General features: G+C 42.9%; 1 protein-coding gene across 5 annotated transcripts; it reads right to left on the reverse strand.

Annotated features, from left to right (window-relative positions):
* Positions 1–714: 714 nt before the first annotated feature.
* On the reverse strand, positions 715–23,036 carry LOC311132872 (nuclear pore complex protein Nup153-like). Of its 5 annotated transcripts, none has more exons than XM_084166233.1 (21): positions 22,935–23,036; positions 12,828–13,044; positions 12,122–12,409; positions 11,734–11,873; positions 9,726–9,854; positions 9,466–9,582; positions 9,103–9,147; positions 8,963–9,016; positions 7,982–8,110; positions 7,415–7,597; positions 7,074–7,250; positions 6,790–6,894; positions 6,522–6,606; positions 6,319–6,420; positions 5,535–6,119; positions 5,139–5,330; positions 4,121–4,963; positions 3,547–3,894; positions 3,028–3,276; positions 2,676–2,859; positions 715–2,400 (listed from the first exon to the last, which is right to left on the reverse strand). In XM_084166233.1, the coding sequence occupies exons 1-21, from the start codon at positions 23,010–23,012 to the stop codon at positions 2,310–2,312; spliced, it is 4,341 nt and encodes a 1,446-aa protein (XP_084022359.1). In that variant the 5' UTR covers positions 23,013–23,036; the 3' UTR covers positions 715–2,309. The 5 variants fall into 5 exon arrangements, with proteins under 5 accessions (XP_084022359.1, XP_084022357.1, XP_084022358.1 ...); XM_084166231.1 differs by having other exon boundaries at positions 11,701–11,873; XM_084166232.1 differs by having other exon boundaries at positions 12,828–13,047.
* Between the last annotated feature and the right edge of the window lie 48 nt (positions 23,037–23,084).

Consider the following 23,084-nt stretch of genomic DNA (forward strand, 5'->3'; position numbering starts at 1 on the left):
GTCGACCATCAGCTGATCCAGGAAAGAAAACAAATATTGATAGAAAATAATAAAGCTAAATAATGGTCTACTACTCGGGCCACGGACGGCACAGAGAACACCAAATGAGCGCTCTAAACAAAGCAATGAGCGCTCTAAACAGCTGACTGACAAAAGCAACCAATGGTAAATCTAATGCACTGGAATAGAGGCATAGGCAATTTTTAATCAAGGACACATGGCAAACAAATTAGGAAAGTTAGGAAGTACAAAGGAAAATCTATGCGTTTAAGGGAGCTCAGCTGAGGCCGAAATTCAGCACTACTGAGTGGACAGGACCACTCTATAGAACGTAAACAATTCATGGACAGGGAGACTGTTTGTGCCTCCATGTAGAAATAAATGGGTTAAACCATTAGAGGTGGGGGGTGTTCGTTTAATTTGGAAGCTTTTATTTTCATGTATACCATTGTAAATCATATTTACCACTGCATTTAAAAATAAATAAATAGGAGAATGGTTAAATTAGCACCGCCAAAGTTGGACTTTTGTTGCATTTAGGGGAGCTAATGTCTCATTCAGGGGAGCGGAGCCCCCCCGGCTTCCCGTAATTGGCACCCTGGTTTCTTTCTTTTTCTCTTTATTCTGGTATACTAGTTCCTTATAAAACAAACTCTTCTGTCAAAATGCATCCTATTGTGTTATGTGGGAAAGGAATGATCACATGTTAGTTACTACGTTTTATATCGTTTTATTGATGGCAATTACCCATGGTTTTTATTGTATCACTCATCCAGTAAGAATCATGGCTTTAAAATTAAATTGACTTCCTTATTATCCAAAGTCACCCTAGTCCATTTAAACAAGCAATAAAAAAATATATACTAATGCTTTGTACAATACTGGTTTTGGTCCAAACAAAAGTGGATCAGAAAAGCCAATATACCTTTAGTCTTCAAAGGATCCCAATTTGCATTTAAGTTTTTTTAAATGGATTTCAGGCAACTTTGAATATAGGGATTTACATAAATTCTAATGACAGAATGCTGAACGCAGAGTTGGTTTAATGCTACGTTCACGTGCTAATCGGAACTCTGACATTTCCGACACGCTAACTGGTTGAACGCCGCATGTGTGTAACTACAACCAGTAAGCAAGTCAGACACTTCAGAATTTCCTAGTTCCGACAAGCACGTAAAACGCGACATTACACACAAATTTAACTTCACAGATAAAAAAAAAAAAAAAAACTATTTACAGGTTTTTATAATAATATTCAAAGGCCAATTAAGAGAGGCAGAAGGAGGTAAAGGGAGATAATATGAATCAGAATAAACGGAAGGGAAGGAGGGCAAGAGAAAAGATGAGAATAAAGGAGATGGAGCGGCAGAGAGGGGGGGAAACAGATTTGGAACCACAGATTTACAAAGTCAAGGAGGACATTTCGGGCTTCAGCCTCCGGCCCCAATCTCCACAGTGCAGGGGGTAACCGTCCTCTCCTTCCCCACCCTCCTCACTTCCTCCATTTAAAACACATTCATGTTTCTCACCTACGACTGTCTGACGGCCGCTGCCACGAATGACACGTACGTTCAGCTTATACACACATGCCACGGACACACACATCTCAGCATGTACAAAGAAACCAAAACACACCTCAAATCTGTACAAGGAAAACAAGCACGCGTCATTCAGCACACAGAAACCTGTACATACAGCATACACGCCATTGACACCATGGCTACGTCTCAAATGGTACTCTAATTCCCTACCCCATGTTGTGCACTGCTTCAAACTCACAGGTTAAACAAAGTGCTCTACATAGGGAATAGGGTGCCATTTGGGATTTGCTCTACGGCTCTCATTAACCTCTGCATGAACTTTTGCAGTTCATAACCTGATCACCCATACTAATCAACGCAACAGTACGATTCTTACACTATCAACTCTTTCAATTTCAATTTTTGCCTTTGTATTTTAATTACAAAAAGTCATGCCTAAGTTCTAGCTGACGTTTGCAGGTGTTGAAAATAGATATTTACTGTTTGTTAAGTCTTTCACTTGATTGTGTGGTTGTTTTTGCTGTCATTGGTTCTTTTTCAGTTTTATAGTTGTAATTTTTTACGTCTGACATGTCCTGTACAAGGGTCCCTCTCTCTAGTTGCTTTGAGGTCTCCACCCCCCCCCCACACATCAGAGTATCACCCATACATCCCCAGATAACATGTGAAGAAGGATGCTCTGATGAACCCCCTAAGTACTTCAGTGTTTGTCCAGAGGAATCAGTCCCGTCTTTGCTTGAAAGTGTCAAGTCTAGTCCGATGGATGTTTTACTTCTTCCGTCGGACGGCTGTTTTGATCTTGCGACCGGGGATTGAGTGCTGTCCTGCGGCAGCTGCAGTGAAGATGGTGCTCTTCGATCTGTAGTAGGGGATGTTACATCATCATTAACACCGGTTTTAAACGTAGCACACGCACATCCAATAACTTGACGGCTTTTTTTTCATTCTTCATTATTATCACAGTACACTCATGTTAAACACAATGACTTGGGACTAATAACTGAATGCATGCACTAAAACAGGGAATGCAGAAATTCAGAGAGCATATGAATACCAATGTATTTGTATAGGGACAGGTGAATTTACACCAATCCAAATGATCCCTTATCAGGAGTCAGAGCTGTTGGGACTCACCCAATATTAAAGGTAGGGGGCGCTGCGAAGTTGAAACCACTTCCAGGTGCACTGGGTTGGGGTGCGATGGAGGGTGCGGCAGAAGGGGCGGGGGACCCTCCTGGTGCCCCTCCGAAAGCAAACACCCCTGTGCTGTTACTGGAGGTGCCGAACGCACTGGCTCCTCCAAATTGGTAACCTCCACCTGGTAAAACCATGACATCGGGCATAAAAAAGCAACTCTTGACATTGCGTGATAAAACGATTCAAATGTAATCACACTGCAATCAGACTGAGTAGCTCAAATGTTTTATTTGTTTTTTTTTTATCACACACAAAAACAACCCCAGACAAAGTGACAGCAGTAACCCACCTGGTGTGGCGGGGGTGGATGAGCCAAAAGCAGGAGTGGAGTTGGCTTGCTGGCCGAACACGGGGACAGAGTTGGGCTTGGCCCCGAAGGCAGGGGGCTGGGAGGCCGTGGCAGAGAAGGGGGACGGGGAACCAAACGCTGGGGCACTGGGCTGGGAGGTGCCCTGACCAAAGGTAGGAGCTTGTCCAGACCCAAACCCAGTGGAGGAGGCAGGGCTGAATACAAACGGAGCGGAGGCTGCTGATGGAGCTGACCAGACAGAGAGGTGGGTAAGTGTTATATCATTCACGGACTACATTTCAACCAACTAAAACAAGAGTGCTAAAGTGGTAAAACATATTTGGTCAACTATTGGTCAATTCTGTCAACAGCTATACTTGTTAGATAAAGAAAAGTTGCCTTCTCTGTGCAAAGTGTGTAGAAAAAGCACTATACTATCAATTTCAGATTCATAAAAATATGCAGTGGCAAGTCAGGGGTGGAAAACCCCCTCTAAAAGAAATGCTAAAAGGAACCAACCTGCAGATGAGGCAGTGGAGGGCGCTGCTGCTCCAAAAGTGAAGGAGGGAGCAGCAGCATTAGGTCCAGACCCAAATAGGAAGGGCTGAGCCGGGCCAGGGTTCAGAGAGACTGCAGGGGCAGGCAGGCTATCCTGGCTCTGCCCAAACAAGAAGGACTTGGCTGGGGTGGCCTCACTGGAGGCACTCTGCCCGAAGAGGAAGGTACTGGGGGGCGGGATAGGCGCTGGGGCAGGGGTAGAGCTGCTGGGGGTCCCAAACAGACTGGGGACAGGGGTGGTGGAAGAAGAGGTGGTGGTGGTGGTGGTGCTGGCCATAAACCCAAATGCTGGCTTTGGGGCTGCAGCATCTGCAAGGAAAACAACAACGGAATGAAGTGAAGAATTATATATCATGGTTTAAGTGTAGACAGTGTTTACATTAATTACAAACAGCTGAATAGTTGATTAGTGAAAAAAAAAAAATATAACAAAAAAAGAATCAAAATTCCACTGTAGAACATCCATTCATAACATTGACAAATACAAAATGGGTTAATAATAAAATGAACTATTGCAGCAGAGTATTCCCGTCACCTGCTGTGCTTTGCCCAAAGCTGAATGAGGGCTTAGGGGCGTCTGCTGCTGGGGTCTCACTCTGGTCTTCCGGCTTCCCAAAGGCGAAGGCAGGTGCTTTGGGCTGGTCCTTAGGTGGGTCTGGCTTACTGAAGGAAAAGCCCATAGATGGAGCAGATGCCTCCGCCTCTTTATTAGCAGCACTGAACAGGAACCCAGAACCCATAGAGGCAACCTCCTTCTCAGGCTTCCCAAAGGTGAAAGAAGGGGCCTTGTCTTTCTCTAGCGATTCCCTGAATATGCTGCCCCCTAGTGGTGTGGCCAGGGCAGGAGGCTCAGCTTCAGCCAGCTTCCCAAACACAGGAGCTGCTGCTGTGGTGGTGGTAGTCATGGTTTCTGTAGAAGCTCCACTGTCATTCTCTGTAGAAACAGGGAGGCTGAAAGTAGAAGAGGAGGAATAGGATGTTGCCTCCAGATCAAAGGAGAACCCTCCGTAAGGAGGTTCGCTCTCCGTGCTAGCAGCTGCTGCAGTGCCGAACGACAGCCCACCGCTAACGCCAAATTTGAACCCGGCACCTATACTCGAGGCTTCATCCTTCTTCCCCTCGTCCGCTGCAGGGGTGGAAGCATCAAAAGCTGCAAATTTGAATCCCTCAGAGAGGCCTCCGAACTTGAAGCCTGCAGAGCTGCTGGTGTCGGATGGGGCAGCTGCACCGAATTTGAAGCCCCCTGAAGAGGAGGAGTTAGAGAGGGTGCCGCCGAATTTGAAGCCTCCAGAACCAGAGTCCGATGACGCCCCCAAGCCAAACTTGAATCCCCCCGAGTCAGACGAGGACTGGATACCAAACGATGAGGAACCAAACGCTGAAAGAGACCAGGGATCATATTAATTAATAAGTTCAGAATTCTGTACAAAAAAATGATATTTATGAAATTCCTTATCAAGTTCAGGCTTCACATCTATCCTCACTCAAATCAAAGATCTTGCTACAATGACAAAGCCTCTATGACACACATGGCAGTTGACAGCTGTACATACCTTTGGGCTCTACTTTAGCCCCAGGCTTGGGGGTCTGACAGGCCACACATGCCTGGTCTGCTCCCTTGTTCTGAACACAGCACACGTCACACTCCCACGCTCCCTCTGGCTTCTTGAACTGGGCCCCAAAGCCTAGTAGAGGAGTGGTGCTGACAGCGGCGGGGGTTAGAGATGTAGGCGCTGCGGTCGCTCCTGTTAGGTAGATGAAGATATGAGCGATCAGCAAAAATATAACACATACATTTGCATCAGATTCACGTCATTTAAACACTTCCTTGAAGATCTTCTGATGTAAACTGAACATTCAGCCAAGATAGCAGTATGGGGCAACTTCATGAGGAAAAACCCTTCAGGACAAAATAAAATAACCAGCAGGTTGTTCTCTCATCTCAATACCTGGCTTAGCGCTCATACAGGAAACACACTTGATGTCCTGCACCTTGTTCTGCACCATGCACACGTCACACTCCCACGCTCCCTCTGGCTTCTTAAACTTGTCCCCGAAGCCCAGGAGTGGGGCAGCAGCGGGCAGAGTCTTAGCCTCCGAGAAGGCAGGCAGAGTCAGTGTGGCCTTAACTCCAACCCCAGGCTTGGCTGTCTCACAGGCCACACATTTGACAGCATCAGGCTTGTTCTGAACCAGACAAGTGTCACAGTCCCAGCTTCCTGCAGGCTTTGTGAACAGGGCCCCAAAACTTGCAGCGGGAGTAGTGGTGGTGGAACCCTCCAGGCCGGACAATGTTGTGAAGGGTTTACTGTCGGTTTTTGCAAAAGAGGAGCTAGAGTTTGGTCGTGGGGTCACACAGGCCACACACTTTGTGTCAGTGGGTTTGTTCTGCACCATACAGACATCACAGTGCCAAGAGCCTGTTGGCGCTTTGAACAAGTCCCCAAGGGAGGGGGCGGTGGTGGAGGACAGGGCTGGGGTCTCCTGGGGGGCTTTGGGGACAGGGGAGGTCCGAGTAACAGGAACGGCAAATCCTATGGGGAAGAAGAGATTGGGTTAAAAACCACTAAAACAAAATAGAAAACTCATGACACAATTTGAACCCTCCCATCAAAATGGCAACATAACACTGTCATAACAGATTATATAAACAGTCATGACAGCTGATGGAGTACCAGTTTATGGCAACCAACTTAAGTCATCATGAGAAATCATCAAGCAGGTCATTCTCACCAGGTCCATTGAGGAGGTCCAGAACACTGCCCTGTCTCAACACCTTGGCTGGTTTTAACGGCCCTTCAAACTCCTCCATGCTCTCACTGGCAGCGTGCTTCACTACAGAGACACCAATAGAAACAACCATTAGCTATGAAATGAATTTCCCTTTACATGAAGGTTTGGATCTTGTTTTTATCCAGGAGTTGATCCAAGCTTACCTGCTGCCACTACTGGGGTGGCCATCTTCCCGTTGGATAGTGTCAGACCTGTTTTCACTACAGGTGCACTGAAGGTAAATCCAGACTGAAAGACAAAAAAAATAACCAATATCTGACAGTGCAAGGTTTGGTTTCAATACCTGGTACAGGAGTAAGAATATGATCTCACGGTTGTTGAGTGTCAAAAACAGAAACAACAATATTCTATAGGGGTAATACTGTCATCACAGCAGGCATACTCAAGCTGCAGTAAAGCTGTGGGACTTACAGACGGGGAGAAGGACGGTGGGCTAGCAGCAGTTGCCATGACGATAGGGGAGGAGAAGGTGAAAGGTGTGGAGGGAGGGGTAGAGGGGGCTGTAGTCGGTGGCACCTGGAATAAAGACGACGACTAAACCAGGTCAGTTTCAGCAGATAACTCTATTTATTCACTATACCTTCATGGTCATTAGGATGAACACTGAACACATTGAAATAAAGCTAGTCAAAAGTAGTGCACTATATAGGGAACGGGGTGCCATTTGGGATGCATCCAAATGGAGCTGAACGGACCTTGTTAGGGACGGGCTCCTCCAGGACAGGTGCGGTAGAGAGAGCGGCAATGGGCGCGACTGTGGCGGATGGGGGCGTGACTGTGGCGGTGGGGGGCGGGAAGAAGCTGAAGCTGGGCAGACTGAAGGTGGAGCTGATGGGGAGAGAGATGGCTGGCAGGTCCGATAGCTCAGCGATCTGAAGAGTGTCAAAAAGAGTATTTAAAAAAAGCACCTGATCATTTCTACACATCCCACTTTCACCCTTTTCTGAAGAGATTTAGAACCAATCATTAATTTATCATTTGCCAGGAAACCAAACTTTTCTCCCCAGAAAGGAGAGGGTAAGAGAGGAGAACCCACCTGGTCTTCAGGACGTTTGGAAGAGGGTCTTGTGCTGGTCCTCTCCCTCTTCATCTTCCCTCCTCCTGACCCTGTGCTGCTGGCTGCAGGAGTGCTGGACAGAGGGTAGGTGGATAGACTGCTGCTTGTGCTTTGAGAAGGACCTGCCACTGCTTCAGGAATCAGAGGGGATTGTCTTGTGGGCTGGAGAAAGAGAGGGGGGGGGGGGGGGCAGGGTGGAACATGAAACACAAGCAGCAGTCTGTCTGTAATTTGGAAAGCGACTCTGGAATGAAACACAGCCTTAGTTTGTAAAGGCTTCTACACATCTATCCAACCACAGCCAAGCCAACCGTCTATGGACAAGTTTTAAAAGAATCAGCCCGGTGTGTAGTCTCAGTTGGTCGCCGCTGGACATAGTTGCTGGACATCGTAGTAGGTCCCCATTCAACATGTAGAAACAGTCATTGACAGTCTGAGTTGGGGGAAAACTTCCCAACACATCATCGATAGTTAATTTGCGGTAGTTGGATGGATGCGTAGAAGCCATTAGCTGACTAATGTGGAGGTGGTGGTGGGGGTCCTCACCGTGTCTCTGGGGGTCCGAGCCAAGCCCCCGGGGGTCAGAGAGGGTCTGAAGGACATTGAGCGGTTCCCCGACACCGACGCTGCTGCCGGGATCACAAGCTTCTGGACTGGGGGGAGGGGAGAGTCCAGCTGGAGGGGAACACACAGAAAAGTCAGAGAAATACTCAAAACAATGTGTTCCAGGTGCGCGCACACACAAATGTACAATGTTAAATGTTTGTCTCAGCTCTCCAATCCATATATGGACATTATCCACAGCTGGATTAATCTGGCCAAATAAAACCAATGAAAAGTTTGAATAAAATGGCACGTGCCACTGCCAAACTTTCATTGAAAATGTTCACATGGTCCATGAGAAACCTCGAAGGCAGCACTTAGTCAATATGGCCACAACATTGAGAGGAACCAGCCCTTGAGCCTTCTGCCCCAAAAGGCCATCTCTGGATCTGGACAGTCTTGTCAGACCCCCTTCCTTCTCAATGGCCCATTGTCAGGGCTTAGTGACCAGCTGTCACAGCTGGACCATTTAAAAGTTAGTTACAGACAGCCATCCAGCCCTGGCATAGCTAACCCCACTAGAAAGCAACACAAAGAGACACACATGCTCACAAACACACTCCACACTCACTCACACGCCCACTTACTTAAAAACACACGCCTGCTCACAGACTCAGGACATAAACACAGCAGAGCAGTGGTGAACAGCTGCCCCAGGCTGACACCCATTAACTACAGCAGCCAGGAATAAAAGAGGCAGGAGGAACTACAATGACAGCACTGTTCACACCAACCGACCGCAGCGTTAGGCTCAAGACCTTTTAGCTGCTGCTGTGCATGTTAGTTGTTGGGGTTCATAATATTGTGCAATAACAGCTGGGAGAAAACTTGTTTACAACACATGTAGAGGAAAGGAGACCAGCCATAATGTCAATTGTCAGTGTCAAGAGATTTTGTAAGGGTGTTTAGAAGATAATCACTTACCCGTTTCTTTTTGGCCTGAAAATGTGAAAGGTCTAGAGTGCTGCCATCCAGTAACTGAAGGACATAGGAGAAATAAATGTGAGATCGTGACAATGACAACAATTGAGGAACTAAGAAAAGTTGAAATACTCAACACTTACTGTTGACAAGGGAGAGGAAACTGTAGAGGGGATTCTCTTGGCATCCTGTTAAGACAAACACACAACTGTGATGCACCTGTTAACATAATAAAGACAAACCCTTGAATGAGTAGGTGTTCTAAAACGTATGACCGGTAGTGTATAATTCACTTCCTTGTGAAGATTCACCACTTCTCAAATCGCTTCTCAAGAAATATAGAAAATGTAATGTATAAAGCTGACTGAGGTTGAAAGGTCTACACAATAAAATTGAACGGTTCTGTAACCATTGTGCCAGGCTGAGTAAGCCCCTGTTCCTGCTATTCGGAGGGTTCCATATTCAATTAAATTCAAATAACTTCATTAAAACATGGGTGTACTCACGGCGAGGGGGCTGGACATGCGCTCCAGGGACTGTAGGATGCGTCGGGCGGTAGCGCTGGTCACCCCACAGGGCTGAGCCGCAGCAGGCTTGGCCTTGATCTGTCTCCGCAATGGAGCCTAGAGGGGAAAATATAGCCATCAAATTAAATATAGCAGCACTTTTCACAAACCCATTTCCCACAGAATACTGCATCGGGGGCTTGTTTCTTGCCTAGGAGAAAATCAATAGGGAGACATTGTTAGTTGTAGAGGAGAACTACCTGGTAAGGTGTGGCTGTGCGTGAGCGGGCTGTTCTAACAGCAGCCGCTCCCCCGTAGGTAGTCTTCCCTGGGTAGAAGGGGGAATCCCCCAACTGACTGGAATTCAGCACTGAACTGTTCATCGTAGACTAGAGGAGAAAAACATCAAAGCCCAATGTTAAAGAACACAATCATAATACCGCAAAAGCAAAAGTTTCCAAGTGCCTATAGAAAGTCTACACCCCGCTTGGATTTCGTCACATTATATTTTGTTACAAAGTGGGATTAAAATGGATTTAATTGTCTTTTTTTTGGTCAAGGATCTACACAAAATACTCTAATGACAAAGTGGAAGAAAAAGTATATATTTTTAAAGATAACTGAAATATAAAACACTAATATACCTTGATTAGATAAGTATTCACCCCCCGAGTCTAAATATGTTAGAAACACCTTTGGCAGTGATTACAGCTGTGAGTCTCATAATAACTTTGCATACCTGTATTGTGCAATATTTGCCCATTATTCTTTTTTTATTTTTTATTCTTCAAGCTCTGTCAAGGTATTGGGGATCATGGCTAGACAGCAATCTTCAAGTCTTGACATATGTTTTCAAGCAGATTGAAGTCGAAACTGTAACTTGGCCACTCAGGAACATTCACTGTCTTCTTGGTAAGCAACTCCAGTGTAGATTTGGCTATGTGTTGTAGATTACTGTCTTGCTGAAAGGTGAATTCCTCTCCAAGTGTCTGGTGTAAAGCAGACTGAAGCAGGTTTTCCTCTAGGATTTTGCCTGTTTCCGTGACATGGTGAAAGTACAATCCAATAAAGAGGCAGAGAATTCAGTTTAAGCTATTTGTGCAGGCAAACATGAACGCCATAACATGCCCACCACCACTATGCTCAATACACAACACTTAGCTCCATCACGTTTCTTTTTATCCTGAAACACTGCCCAGTCTTTGCCGATGCATGTGCATGCTTTGGATGTCAAGCATACCCATACCATGATGCAACCACCACCATGCTTGAAAATAAGGAGGCAGTTACTCAGTGAGGCGTTGCGTTTGGCCCAAACATAGGGCTTTGCAAAAAGTGGATTTCTTTGCCATTTTACTTTAGTTCCATGCTGCATACATATGCATGCTTTGGAAGATTTTTTTATTCTGGATATTTGTATTCTTCTTTTCACTCTGTCATTACTGTGGAGTCACTACAATGTTGATCCATCCTCAGTTCTCCCATCACAGCCATTGAACTTTGTAGCCGTTTTAAAAATCACCAATGGCCTCATGGTGACATCCCTAAGGAGTTTAATTCCGGTCCTGCACCTCAGTTCAGAAGGACGGCTTCATCTTTGATGTGTCTGGGTGGTTTAATACATCAACCACAGCATATTTATCAACTTTATCATGCTTAAAGAGATATTCAATGTCTGATTTGTTATTGTTAACCATCTACCAATTACTGCCCTTTATGAGGCTTTCAAAAACAGCTCCCTGATCTTTGTAGTTTAATCTGTGCTTGAAATTCAAATACTTTACTGAAGGACCTTACAGATGTTGTATGTATGAGGGACAGAAGGGGTAGTCATTCAAAAATCATGTCAACTATTATTTCCATATAACTTACTATGTGATTTGTTAAGCCACATTTTACATCTGAACTAATTTAGGCTTGCCTAAACAAAGGGGGTGAATACTTATACAACGACTACATTTTAGTTATTGAATTTTTATTAATTTTCTTTTCACTTTGACATTATGGAGTATTTTGTGTAGTTCAATGATTCTTTATATATATATATATATATATATATATATATATATATATTTATATTTTTTACAATTAAACATATTTCCCACTTAACATAACATTTTAAAACGGTTCAAGGGGGTGTAGACTTTCTATAGGCACTGTATGTAAATCAAAGTAAATCAACTGAACATCAGTAGCTAAGCGAGTAGAGTTTGCGGACTCTCGACTGGCACTCACAGTGGAGGACTGACTTGACTGACTGACACTCACAGTGGAGGAAGTCCCAAAGACAGACAGGTTGAACGCAGGCTTCTTGAGACTGGACTGGGACTGCTGGGGCCCAGAGTGGGTCCGGTCCATCTCCGGGGACCAGAGCTGGGGTAGCGATGCTGTCTTAGAGTTCGGTACATCTGGGGACAGAGAAAATACATTTTTGTCAAATTTGGGTCATACATCTACGTAACAAAATACTGAATTTCAGCAGTACCGACTACGGACGCTAAAATGCTATTTTCAAGATTTGGGAAATCATTTCTCAAAGCCACATCCTACGATTAAAATCTCTTCTGGTGACTCTAGACCAAAAAAAAAGATTGCTAGTGGCCAAAACGTGATTCAGTACTTTTTCCACACACAATCCCCAACACACACACACTACCTTTTTCTGATGCGCGTGAAGAGAAGCCGCTGGTGGTAGAGATGTTGTCGTCCTCGTGCTGAGAGCAGTTGTCCTTTATCTCTTTGACAAGGGAGAAGCTGGACGAGGCCCCAGCGAAGGGGCCCCCGGAGAAAGGGGCAGAGGAGGTGGAGGGCTGGGAGAAGAGAGAGCTGGGGCCTCCCAGGGCCGGGGAGGCTTCCAAGGAGGGGAAGTGGAGGTGGGAGCGGTTGAGGGGGGGCCTCGACAGAACATCCTGGAAGTTCAGGGATGCTCTGCTTGTCGAAGGCTCTGGGGGTGTGGAGGAGAAATGACTAGGGTTAAGATGGGTTGATCCATATTTTGAGCTTCAAAATTTCACTGAAGTCCCAAGGCAAGTCCAACTACTGGAATTAGGCTTTACAATCCAAACACAAAGGATGAAACATATTAACAAATATTATATAATCATGCCAATGGGCTAGATCTCTGCCATAAATATTTATTTAAGCAATAAGGCCTGAGGGGGTGTGGTATATGGCCAATATACCACAAACACCCGAGGTGCCTTATTGCTATTATAAACTTGTTACCAACGTAATTAGAACAGTAAAAATACATGTTTTGTCATACCCATGGTATACGGTCTGATATACCACGGCTTTCAGCCAATCAGTATTCAGGGCTCGAACCACCAGTTTATAAAAATATATATAACATATCTGCTAACCTGTATTGCTGGTACCGGGTTCCGGAGAGTCCCGTCCATCAGGAAGGGGGGCTACCTCCTCGCTGCCATTAGGGGGCAGGGCCTGGCTGTTCTGCTCCGCCACCACTATGGCCCCTCCCCCCTCTGCAGCCTCCCCGTTCCTGAAGTATTTCTGCAGCCAGGAAGGGACGATGCTCTTGACTGTGTCTGTAACTCGACTAATCAGGCCTGGCTGCTGCTGCTGGTGGAGAGTGGGATGGAGAGAATAAGGGAGGGGGAGAATAAGGGATGGAGAGAGACGTTTAGCACCATAGTGTGACTTTCCAAAAGAAAAGAAAACCGTGATGATGAACATTGTTTGGTGAATGTCTAGTGTTACACATTCTAGCAAAGTACAAATTAATTCAGGGTAACAAACTCCAAAAAATGGGAAAACACACTAATGATGAATGTGCCACTAGGTATTGAAAGGGAGAGCGAGCAGTGGGTGCACAGAAAAGTCATTCCACTCAAGCGAAGCGCAAAGACCTACTTACTCAAGCTCTCAGTGAAAAGTGGGTCAGAAGAGTCTGTCTGACGCAGCACTGAGCGGCACAGGTCTAATACTGTAACACACATCCATCTACAGTAGAACTAGGCTTATCTATATCTACAAGCCAGAGGGAGATGCTTCCTGTCTTTAAACCAAGATCACAAAACAAGATAGTCCCGAAGTGCTACCCAGCTTCATTAACTACACTAAATGTCCTTTTAGAATGGGTCTGCAGGAGCATCAAGCACGAGTTAAAGTTTGCTGCAGCAGTAAAGAGCAACTGTAAAAAGGAGGTAGCTAGCACCAGTTCACATGCACACCGCTGTGTCTCCTGGTAGCTTTTGACTCCTGAAAATGAGCATATGCTCCACTCCACTTCTGCTCATCTGTAAAAAGCACTAGTCGCGCAGCGCTGCTGTCCACACTAAATTCACAGTTTTTACCAAGCCAGTGTAAACAATCAAGCAATTTTACATTACTTTTCACAATGCAAATTGTTTATAATAATAATAATAATAATAATAATAATAATGCCTTTAATTTGTTACATTCACTGCTAAAATTGACCATCAAGATATTTTGTGGTTTAAAAAAATGTGACTGCGAATGGTGGTCCTCAAGAGCATTTGACTGTGATTTGGTGTTCCCCGGAATGGAAAAGGTTGTGAACTGCTGCTCTAGATAAGTCTAATTAACCTATGTACCAGCCACAGCCTCTCAGACCCCTCTGTGGGTCAGTTAGTGCTTGCAGGCCTTTCTTGTGATTCTAGGGATTTAAGGACACTGCATTACTGTGAATGGGGCCATGAGACCACAGGACTGTGCCAGAATGCTGCTCTCATTGTTCTCCCAGGAAGCACTTGTGTGTGTGGTTGAAACAGTGAGATGGGATGGAGGTGTACAATTGACAGACATGTGAAGTTCAAGTGAACCAATGAGCTGCTAGGCTATACAACAAACTGGACAATGTGTCTGACTCAGACTGTAGCATTTCATAAAAAACTAAAAACAGGACCATCATTATTTTGAATGTGTGCAAGGTAATACAGAGCAGCAGTCAAACTTGCATCTGTCCCTTAACATGTGCCAGCACAACCATAAATCATAATATAGGACCACTACTAAAGCAGACAGGTCAAGTGGCCAACGTAGCTAAATATACAGACCCCAAACCCTTCAACACTGGCTCGGGGTGCCACACAAACAGACGGAAATGCAATGTTCATTATTTCCTATATGATTGGAAGAGCCGACTACGTCACACCACAATAGGCCCCTCATCTGGGGGCGGTTAGTTCTATGACACATCCTGACTACAGACCAGTGTTTAACCTCTAAAAATCTAAGGGGGGGGTTCTACTAAGCTAACATATGGAATTATTTTAAGATTGTCATACTATGGATTATTTAGCTATTTGATTTAGAATTCTAGGACCCTGTAGGTATCAAAAACATGTATTTAAATTATTTGGCCTTTAATACTATAGCCCATAGAAACGCATTGAATAACACATTCATAAATTGAAAAACGGAGTCAAAAAAATTAAGGAATAACGGAGAACACCAGTGTGTTTGTGAGAGTCTCTCCTTTCCATATTAGTTAGTAGGCCGAACCGTTGGGACGCTACAGATATTTTCGTGAGATGACCGATTTTCGTGATGTCTCCTGGTCGGACAAACAGCGCTGTAGCTCTGCCATGTTCCACCGCAGACGCGGAAGGCCAACATACGCGGATTGAGACTTAGCCAATGCAAAAAAACATATCTTGCTTAAACTTTTGACGTTTTTTTATTATTATGTTAATTCGACTGATGCATGGGTGCGTCAACGGACTCTTAAGTTAAAGACTACTAGACTGGTAGGCCTAACTATACAAAAAATATATATAAACAGAACATTTAAAGTGTTGGTCCCATGTTTCATGAGGTAAAATAAAAGATCCCAGAATTTTTCCATACGCAAAAAAAACGTAGTTCTCTAAATTGTTGTGCACAAATTTGTTTACATCCCTGTTAGTGAACATTTCTCCTTTGCCAAGATAATCCATCCACATGACAGGTGTGGCATATCAAGAAGCTGATTAAACAGCATGATCATTACACAGGTGCACCTTGCACTGGGGACAATAAAAGCCCACTATAATGTGCAGCTTTGTCACACAAACCAATGCCACAGATCACAAGTTTTGAAAAGCGTGCAATTGGCATGCTGACTGCAGGAATGTCCACCAAAGCTGTTGCCAGAGAATTGAATGTTAATTTCTCTACCATAAGCCACCTTCAACGTCATTTTAGAGAATTTGGCAGTACGTCCAACCGGCCACACAACCTCAGACCACGTGTATCCATGCCAGCCCAGGACCTCCACATCCGGCTTCTTCACCTGCGGAATAGTCTGAGACCAGCCACCCGGACAGCTGATGAAACGGAGGAGTATTTCTGTCTATAATAAAGCCCTCCCAGACCCTCCCATGGTTGTGCTCCTGCCCAGTCATGTGCAATCAATAGATTAGGGCCTAATTTATTTATTTCAATTGACTGATTTCCTTATATGAACTGTAAAATCATTGAAATTGTTGCATTTATATTTTTGTTCAGTATATATGAAAGTGTCAAAGGCGTGTGGAAAAAATCTATTCCCGATGCATTTTTACAAGGGAGGTCCAATCTGTAACCTAAAGAGAGGATGCTTCGTGTTTAGTTCAATAAGGTGGGATGAAAGACTGAAAGTTAATGAAAATCCCCCCAGCAACTCAAATGATTTACTAGTGATTTCACTCGTGATTTTCCTTCCCGCCAAGGCCAGTAACCTGAAACCAGCTGCTGTGATGACAGTTCATAACTTTTACATCTCCATTTAAAAGTGAATAGGTCTACTGCTTCCCTCACCAGCACTTCCCAGCTGACAGAAGAAAAGCACAATTTATGCTGACATGTAGGCTTACACAAACATAACCCTAACTGGAAGTTCGAGTCCACTGGTCTGAAGTGAACGCCAGTCAAATATTCCACTAGTTTGGTTTGGCCTACACGTCCTCTTTATTATTACTGCTGGTGGGCTCCCTGCCTTCACTTTCCAATGGCCAATCTAACAGTCCCAGTCTTTGCCCACGGGCTATTAATAAAATGACTTTATAAGAAACTCCTAAATGGTGCATCGTCCCTGTCAACTGAAGGATTGTAATGATTTACTGACATGTTTGACTTATGAAAACCCACTGAGGCATTTCATGTCAAGGTGTTTTATGTTCCTGAAAATCTGGACACTGATATGACATAGAACAGGGATCGGCAACTAACTTTTGTAGGCCTGCGGATCAATTCCCCACCCCCCGAATGAAATGACTGAGCCACGAGTTGAGGACCAATTAAACCAGATTCCTTCCCTCTTGCAAAGATTGCGTTACCATCCCTTTATTTGAGGAAGACGACTGAGTAAATATTTTATTAAATCAAATGTGTTGTGTGTTCAAAAATAGTCATGTTAAAATTAGAGTTGACCCCATCTAGTCGACTGGTCGATTGTTTGGTCAATAGGCTGCTGGCAGGGCCTAAAATTACGTTTGGTCCACCAGCCACTGTGGCAGGTAGATTTAATAATCTACCAGCCACTCAGATTTGTTTACCAGCCAAAATATTTTTCCACGCTAAAATTACACCAACAAAACAGATGAGCATGCTTTGAAATGTTTCTAAAACAATATATGTATTACTAGTAAGAAGTAATGTGGTATACTGTTTAATTTCATTTTTTGTGACCCGAGTCTTTTAAACAAAATATCACAGATGAACAAAAATGCTCACCCTCCCCTTTAAGGGCAGGATGTTACCGTGGTAACGCAACTCATGTTTGTGCCTGTGAGATTTAGTCTCACTAGTAGAAGCATAGTCTTCTCTTCCCTAGCAGCTGAAACTCAAACATTGAAAAACAACCTAGCTTGTGAACAAAACAAATGTAAATAGCGAAGAAACACAAGGACAAATTCTCACTTCAGTAGACTTTAGTTTCAAGTAAATTAGACCAATTTTTATGCCTGTGCGCAGCACTTCTAAAAAAATGCATCTTTCACAGCCAGGCAGTGTTGCAATGCGAAGTGGGATAGGTTATATAGTAATCGTAGTTCTCTGACTTTGTGCGATTATTTTGCCAGCTATGAAACAAAATGGCAGAAATACTTTGAAAACAGCTACTGCAGCATTTATTTTTCTATAAATGTGAACATACTTGACTATTTTTATTCACAAATGCGAGTGAAATGCTCGCACTGTGGAGCCCTGACCACCCGCCAACGTGGCTAGTGAAATAAACATCTTACCCGCCAATGCCAAAATCTACCCGCATTTGGCAGGTGTTAATTTTAGGCCCTGGCTGTTGGTTGACCAAGATTTCTTTAGTTAAGCAGTCGCAAATATATTTTTTTCTTCATGATTCCCACAAGATACCCATCTGATTCGCGCCTCTCTCAGTGGACTAATCCATTGCGGAGGCCATAAGGATGACAGTCCATCACTCTAAGACATGTGATACTGTAATTGTATACTGAACAAAAATATAAACGCAACATGAATTACAGTTCATATAAGGAAATCAATCAATTGAAAAATTGGGCCCTAATCTATGGATAATCTGTTTGTTTAATAGCTTACTGATTCCGTGACCATCAAGCCCCATGCAACCGCAAAATGTTGGATAAAGCAATTTCCCAATTAATCTTTGCTACGCTGTAATAAAGGCTTTACAATTGTTGTTTTTTCATTAGAAAAGACTCTGGTATTACTTATAATGTATTTAGTGTTGTTTACACTGTTCCAAACAGGCATAACATTTGTAATCTAACAGCACCTTCCTGTCACATAATATGCACACAGCTCTCGCTCCTATACCCTCCTTTTTCTTCATCTCCTTATTGTTATTATCATCATCATTATTATAATAAGCAATGTCATTATCATTAGTAGGCTTTGTATAGTATGAAAGAAAAAAAAATTATGCACTCACTAACTGTAAGTTGCTCTGGATAAGAGCGTCTGCTAAATGACTAAAATGTATAGTGGTAGCATTGTATAACCACCATCGAGCTGTAGGCCTAAGAGCGGATCCTGTTTAGTCTTAATACTTATGCCTATATTTCAATATATAGGCTACTGTATCAATCAATCATGTCATCACACAGCATAGGAGTCATTCATGCCTTGTTACTTCTATTTCGTATTATTTTATATTGTATTTTTTTGTGATTTTTTTTGGTATTCTTCTTAAAACTGCATTGTTGTTAAGGGCTTGTAAGTAAGCATTTCACTGTAAAGTCTACACCTGTTGTATTCGGTGACAAATAAAATTTGATTTGAAATGCAATCAAGCATTTGTTTAAAAATTAACAAAGGGAGCTTTGAAGAATTATCCAAAACTATAAATAAACCACAATTCACGAATGCAACTGTTTAGTCTTTGCTGTAATAAAGGCTTTATACAGTATATTTCTTTATTTTATTTCCCCCTCATTAGAACAGACTCTGGTACACTTCTAATTTATTTTGTGTTGTTTACACTGTTTCAAATTATCAGAAAATATAATATTGTAATCTAACAGCACCTGTTTGACACACATAACTCATGCAATGCTTGCTCCTATACCCTCCTTTTTTCTTGATCTCCAGTAGTTTCCACAACTAAGTCAAATTTCTTCCACAGATCTGACTTCCCCCTTTCAAGTTTATTTTTCTTGTCCTCCGCATCCATTTTGCAGTCACATTACGGTGTTCGGAGTTTGTTATAACCAATTTATTGATGTGATTATGATAGGCTATAGGTCAGGCCCTATTGGTCACGTGCATGCGATGCATACGTTTCACATAAAGAGAGCAAGGGATTTCGGTAACATAACTTTTCAGTCAAGGAAACAAGTAAGAAACAAAATGGCTGAAATGATGTTGCAGCTTCAGCAAGGACAGCGCAATAAACAGTTGCCATGCTGCCCTTTGGCTGCAGCAGGGAGAAGAGACAACGTGCGCCAGTCACACAGGCATTTGCTGTCTTTTTTTTTTAACACAGCGTGGCCTTCGGGCTCCATCTTGTCATTTGTGTGTCTTAATTATAGAATCAAACAGTCCGCTTAAAGAAATCAGACAAGCTCAGTGCATATAGTTGATTTTATTCAAACACAAAAGGGTGTGTCTATGAAAAAATACACGTTTTATAATTTCGACCAATCGATAAGAACAATATATATTATTATTTTTTGTCGGGGACAGCTCTAGTTAAAATATATCACATTAGACATTTAGTAAAGACAGAATGCCTTTTAAACTTCCCTCAAAGTAACACTTTTGTATGACTTAATACAATTATTTTAATCGATAGGAGTGGGGGAAAAGGGGCTTGTGGTTGTGCGTTGATTAGCATACCAAAGTCGGCATTAACGATAAGTAATAAAATAAAGATGTAACTTCTAAAAGCCTATTTCACACCATAGCCTGCAGAATTTGCAAGCTAACTTTTCTTTCATTTTGATTTCTGCACAAATGAAAATGTGGCGCTGACTCACCCATGGATTGATGTTTCAGCGTTGTCTCAATGAAGAGTTCGGTGTTCGAATAACGATGTGCGACATGCACGCACAGTTACAAGCCTGCTGGAGTTAGCGGCAGGCGGACGAGCAATATCCACCGTCGTAGTACAGATTAAGCCTGACCTGGAATGTGAAGCTAACTGAAGCTGGCTAGCTTTATTCGTAGGATACCCCTCAGGAGAAGCACAAGTTCACTAGCTACAACTAACGTAGATGGGTTCTAGGGTTCCTGCTCAGTGCATATTTTATCCTGCCTTTCTTTTGGTGTGTCCACTAGAGGTCGTCACGGGTCCATCCGAACAACCGAGAGAATCCAGGTCCAAAATTCTAACTTTTCCCCTCGGGTCCAGTACTGTTTGATTGAAATCGGGTCTCGGGTCTATGTAACTACAACTGATCGACCCGAATGGACCTGACCACAGCTCTGCATAGCATCTTTACACTAATAAGTAGGGTGTCCTCCCACTTTGCCTAGAGTGGGTGAAAACGTGCTTTAGTGATGACATTTCACTTCAGTATGTTATAAAATACATTTTACCAAGACAAATATCATTCTTCATGTTCTGAATCGTTCAGTGGGGTCTTTCTCTAACATATTAACATTATATCCAAAAAGTAGGATTTCGTAAAAACAATAAACGTGATAAAAAGCAATCGACAGAGCAGTGCCACTTTCTCGCAGTGACTTTTGAGGATTTTACATATGGTGGTTGTCTGCAAAGTTGTTTCCGCGTCTTACAGAAAGACAAATTAAAAGGTAGACTCAGCGATATGACGTAGATGCAGAAAGTAAACAGCAAAGTGGGACAATTTCCGCAACAACTAAGAGCGTTGAAGCGCGAGGCTCAACTTCTCTGTTTTGGTGCCCTGGCTAGCTCGCTGTGAACTGCGTGAAGCAAACCCCTGCACATACTGTGTGTGACTGGTAAGTCTTGCATCTTGATCATCTCAATATCTGTGGTGCTGCTCATAGCAACATTATTTTGTTGAGTCCACCTTTAACATGACACAAACTGAATTAAATGTAAAAGCAGTGGTGTAAAGTACTTAAGTAGCACTTTGAAGTATTTTTACTTAAGTAGTTTTTCTGGGTATTTTTGACAACTTTTACTTCACTACATTCCTAATGAAAATAATATACTTTTTACTCCATACATTTTCCCTGACACCCAAAAGTACTGTTACATTTTGAATACTTAGCAAACAGGAAAATGGTCCAATTCACACACTTATCAAGAGAACATCCCTGGTCATCTACTGCCTCTGTTCTGACTGACTCACTAAACACAAATGCTTCTTTTGTAAATTATGTCTGAGTGTTGGCTATCCGTAAATATAAAAACAAGAAAGTGGTGCCATCTGGGTTGCTTAATATAAGGAATTTGAAATAATGTACACTTTTACTGTTGATACTTATGTATATTTTAGCAATTACATTTACTTTCGATAGTTAAGTACATTTAAAACCAAATACTTTTAGACTTTTATTCAAGTACTATTTTACTGGGTAACTTTCACTTGAGTCATTTTCAATTAAGGTATCTTTACTTTTACTCAAGTTTGACAATTGCGTACTTTTTCCACCACTGTGTAAAAGGCTTTGAAAATATAAAGCTTGTGGTACGCTCAGTGATCCGTTTACATTTCACAGAGATATGCTTGTGTTTTGAGAAAAGTTCAAAAAATAAGAATTTCGTAATTTCTAAAGCGTACACTAACATATGAAAATACTACATGTCATGTCTCAAAATCGATCTTACCTCCAAGAAGAAAGAGGACAAGTTCAACTCATTCTCGCACAGCATCCAGCCTAGCTGACGCAATGCTATTTTCCAGATTTTTGACCACTTTCCCCCCCTGGCTTCCATTGATTTAGTCACCCTAATTTTGGCCATCCTACAATATCCAATAACTTTTGAACGGATTATGATAGAGACATGAGGTTTGGACCGCATTGAGTTTGGGTCTGATTGTTCTCGGGTCCGGTCGCCCTTTTAATTTTGTAATTATCGGGTCCGGGTACGATTGTCATCGGGTCCAACTTTTTGGACCCTAGAAGAAGTCCTCTAGTCCACTGCCCCAGGCTAGGCTAAGAGTGGTTAGCTACGTTTCCACACAGCCTCACAATTATGCCCCTTTCGAGATTTACAAAACCACGTCATAATATTGCCTTGTTTTTAAGAAATCTGGAAACGGACTACTATCACGGCGTAATATTGCTAATCATTTATTGCTGTTGCCTTAGTAGATTGTAACCAAGTAATGTTAATGTTAAAAAACTATCTAGCCTCTAACGTCTCTCGCTTAGCTAGTAGTGAACCAGTCAACCATGTGGTCACTTGAAACAGTTCTGAAATTAGCTAGTTAGCTTTGCTAACTAGCATTGTGCACTAGCTACACATTATGACCTAACCCACAATGAAATGACAATAAACTCCAATGCCAAATGTCTTTAAAAAATAGAAAATATATACTTTCATGATTGAATGGGATGTAATACTATCAGTAAACACAACTGATATGCCATAGCTAACGTTGCATGTAAATGTAGGCAGAGACAATGCAAAACTAGCTAGCTAGTTAGCTTGTAACGTTAAGTTTAGCTAGCATCCGACATTAGCTAGCTAGCTACTTGTCGACTGCTTGCTAGTTTGAATAGCTACGCATGTAGCCAACGCAAACTTGACAAGAAGCCAGTACTACGTCTAAACTAGTAAAGTTCAATATTAATACACGACAGTGTGTTAAATAACTATGGCTGCCGTTAGTCTTAGCAGTTTTAAATGATACACGCCAGTTACCTGGCTAGTAACATTAACGTTAGTTCCCCGAACCGGCAAAATGTCTGTCTCACTTCGCTAGCTTGCTCGATTCCTTGACACAGCGTGGAGGCCATGAGCGCTAAGACTAGGCCACACAAAATGTCTCCAAGAAAACAACAACACAAGAGCGAAAAGACAACTGTCAACAAACTACACGCTATCCTTCAATGTGGAACATTCATACGAACACGGTAATTTTATTTACCTGTTTGCTTTTGGCGTAAGGTTTAGAAGCGATATGATATCTTCTGCTTCTAATTTTCCCTCCACCCGTGGCCGCCATGGCTAGATTGAATATCGACTCGACTCCGCGCCGGATAGCTGTTCCAACTGTCCTGTCATAGCATTAACCATA

The sequence above is a fragment of the Coregonus lavaretus genome (genome assembly GCF_964263955.1).
Source record: "Coregonus lavaretus genome assembly, chromosome: 7".
Taxonomy (NCBI): Eukaryota; Metazoa; Chordata; class Actinopteri; order Salmoniformes; family Salmonidae; genus Coregonus; species Coregonus lavaretus.

Coding starts and splice junctions, on each gene's coding strand:
- LOC311132872 (XM_084166230.1), bottom strand. CDS start 23,012: ATGGCGGCCACGGGTGGAGGGAAAATTAGAAGCAGAAGATATCATATC. Junction 7,251..7,414: donor CCAAACGTCCTGAAGACCAG/GTGGGTTCTCCT, acceptor GACACTCTTCAG/ATCGCTGAGCTATCGGACCT. Junction 6,607..6,789: donor CACCGTCCTTCTCCCCGTCT/GTAAGTCCCACA, acceptor TTTGTCTTTCAG/TCTGGATTTACCTTCAGTGC.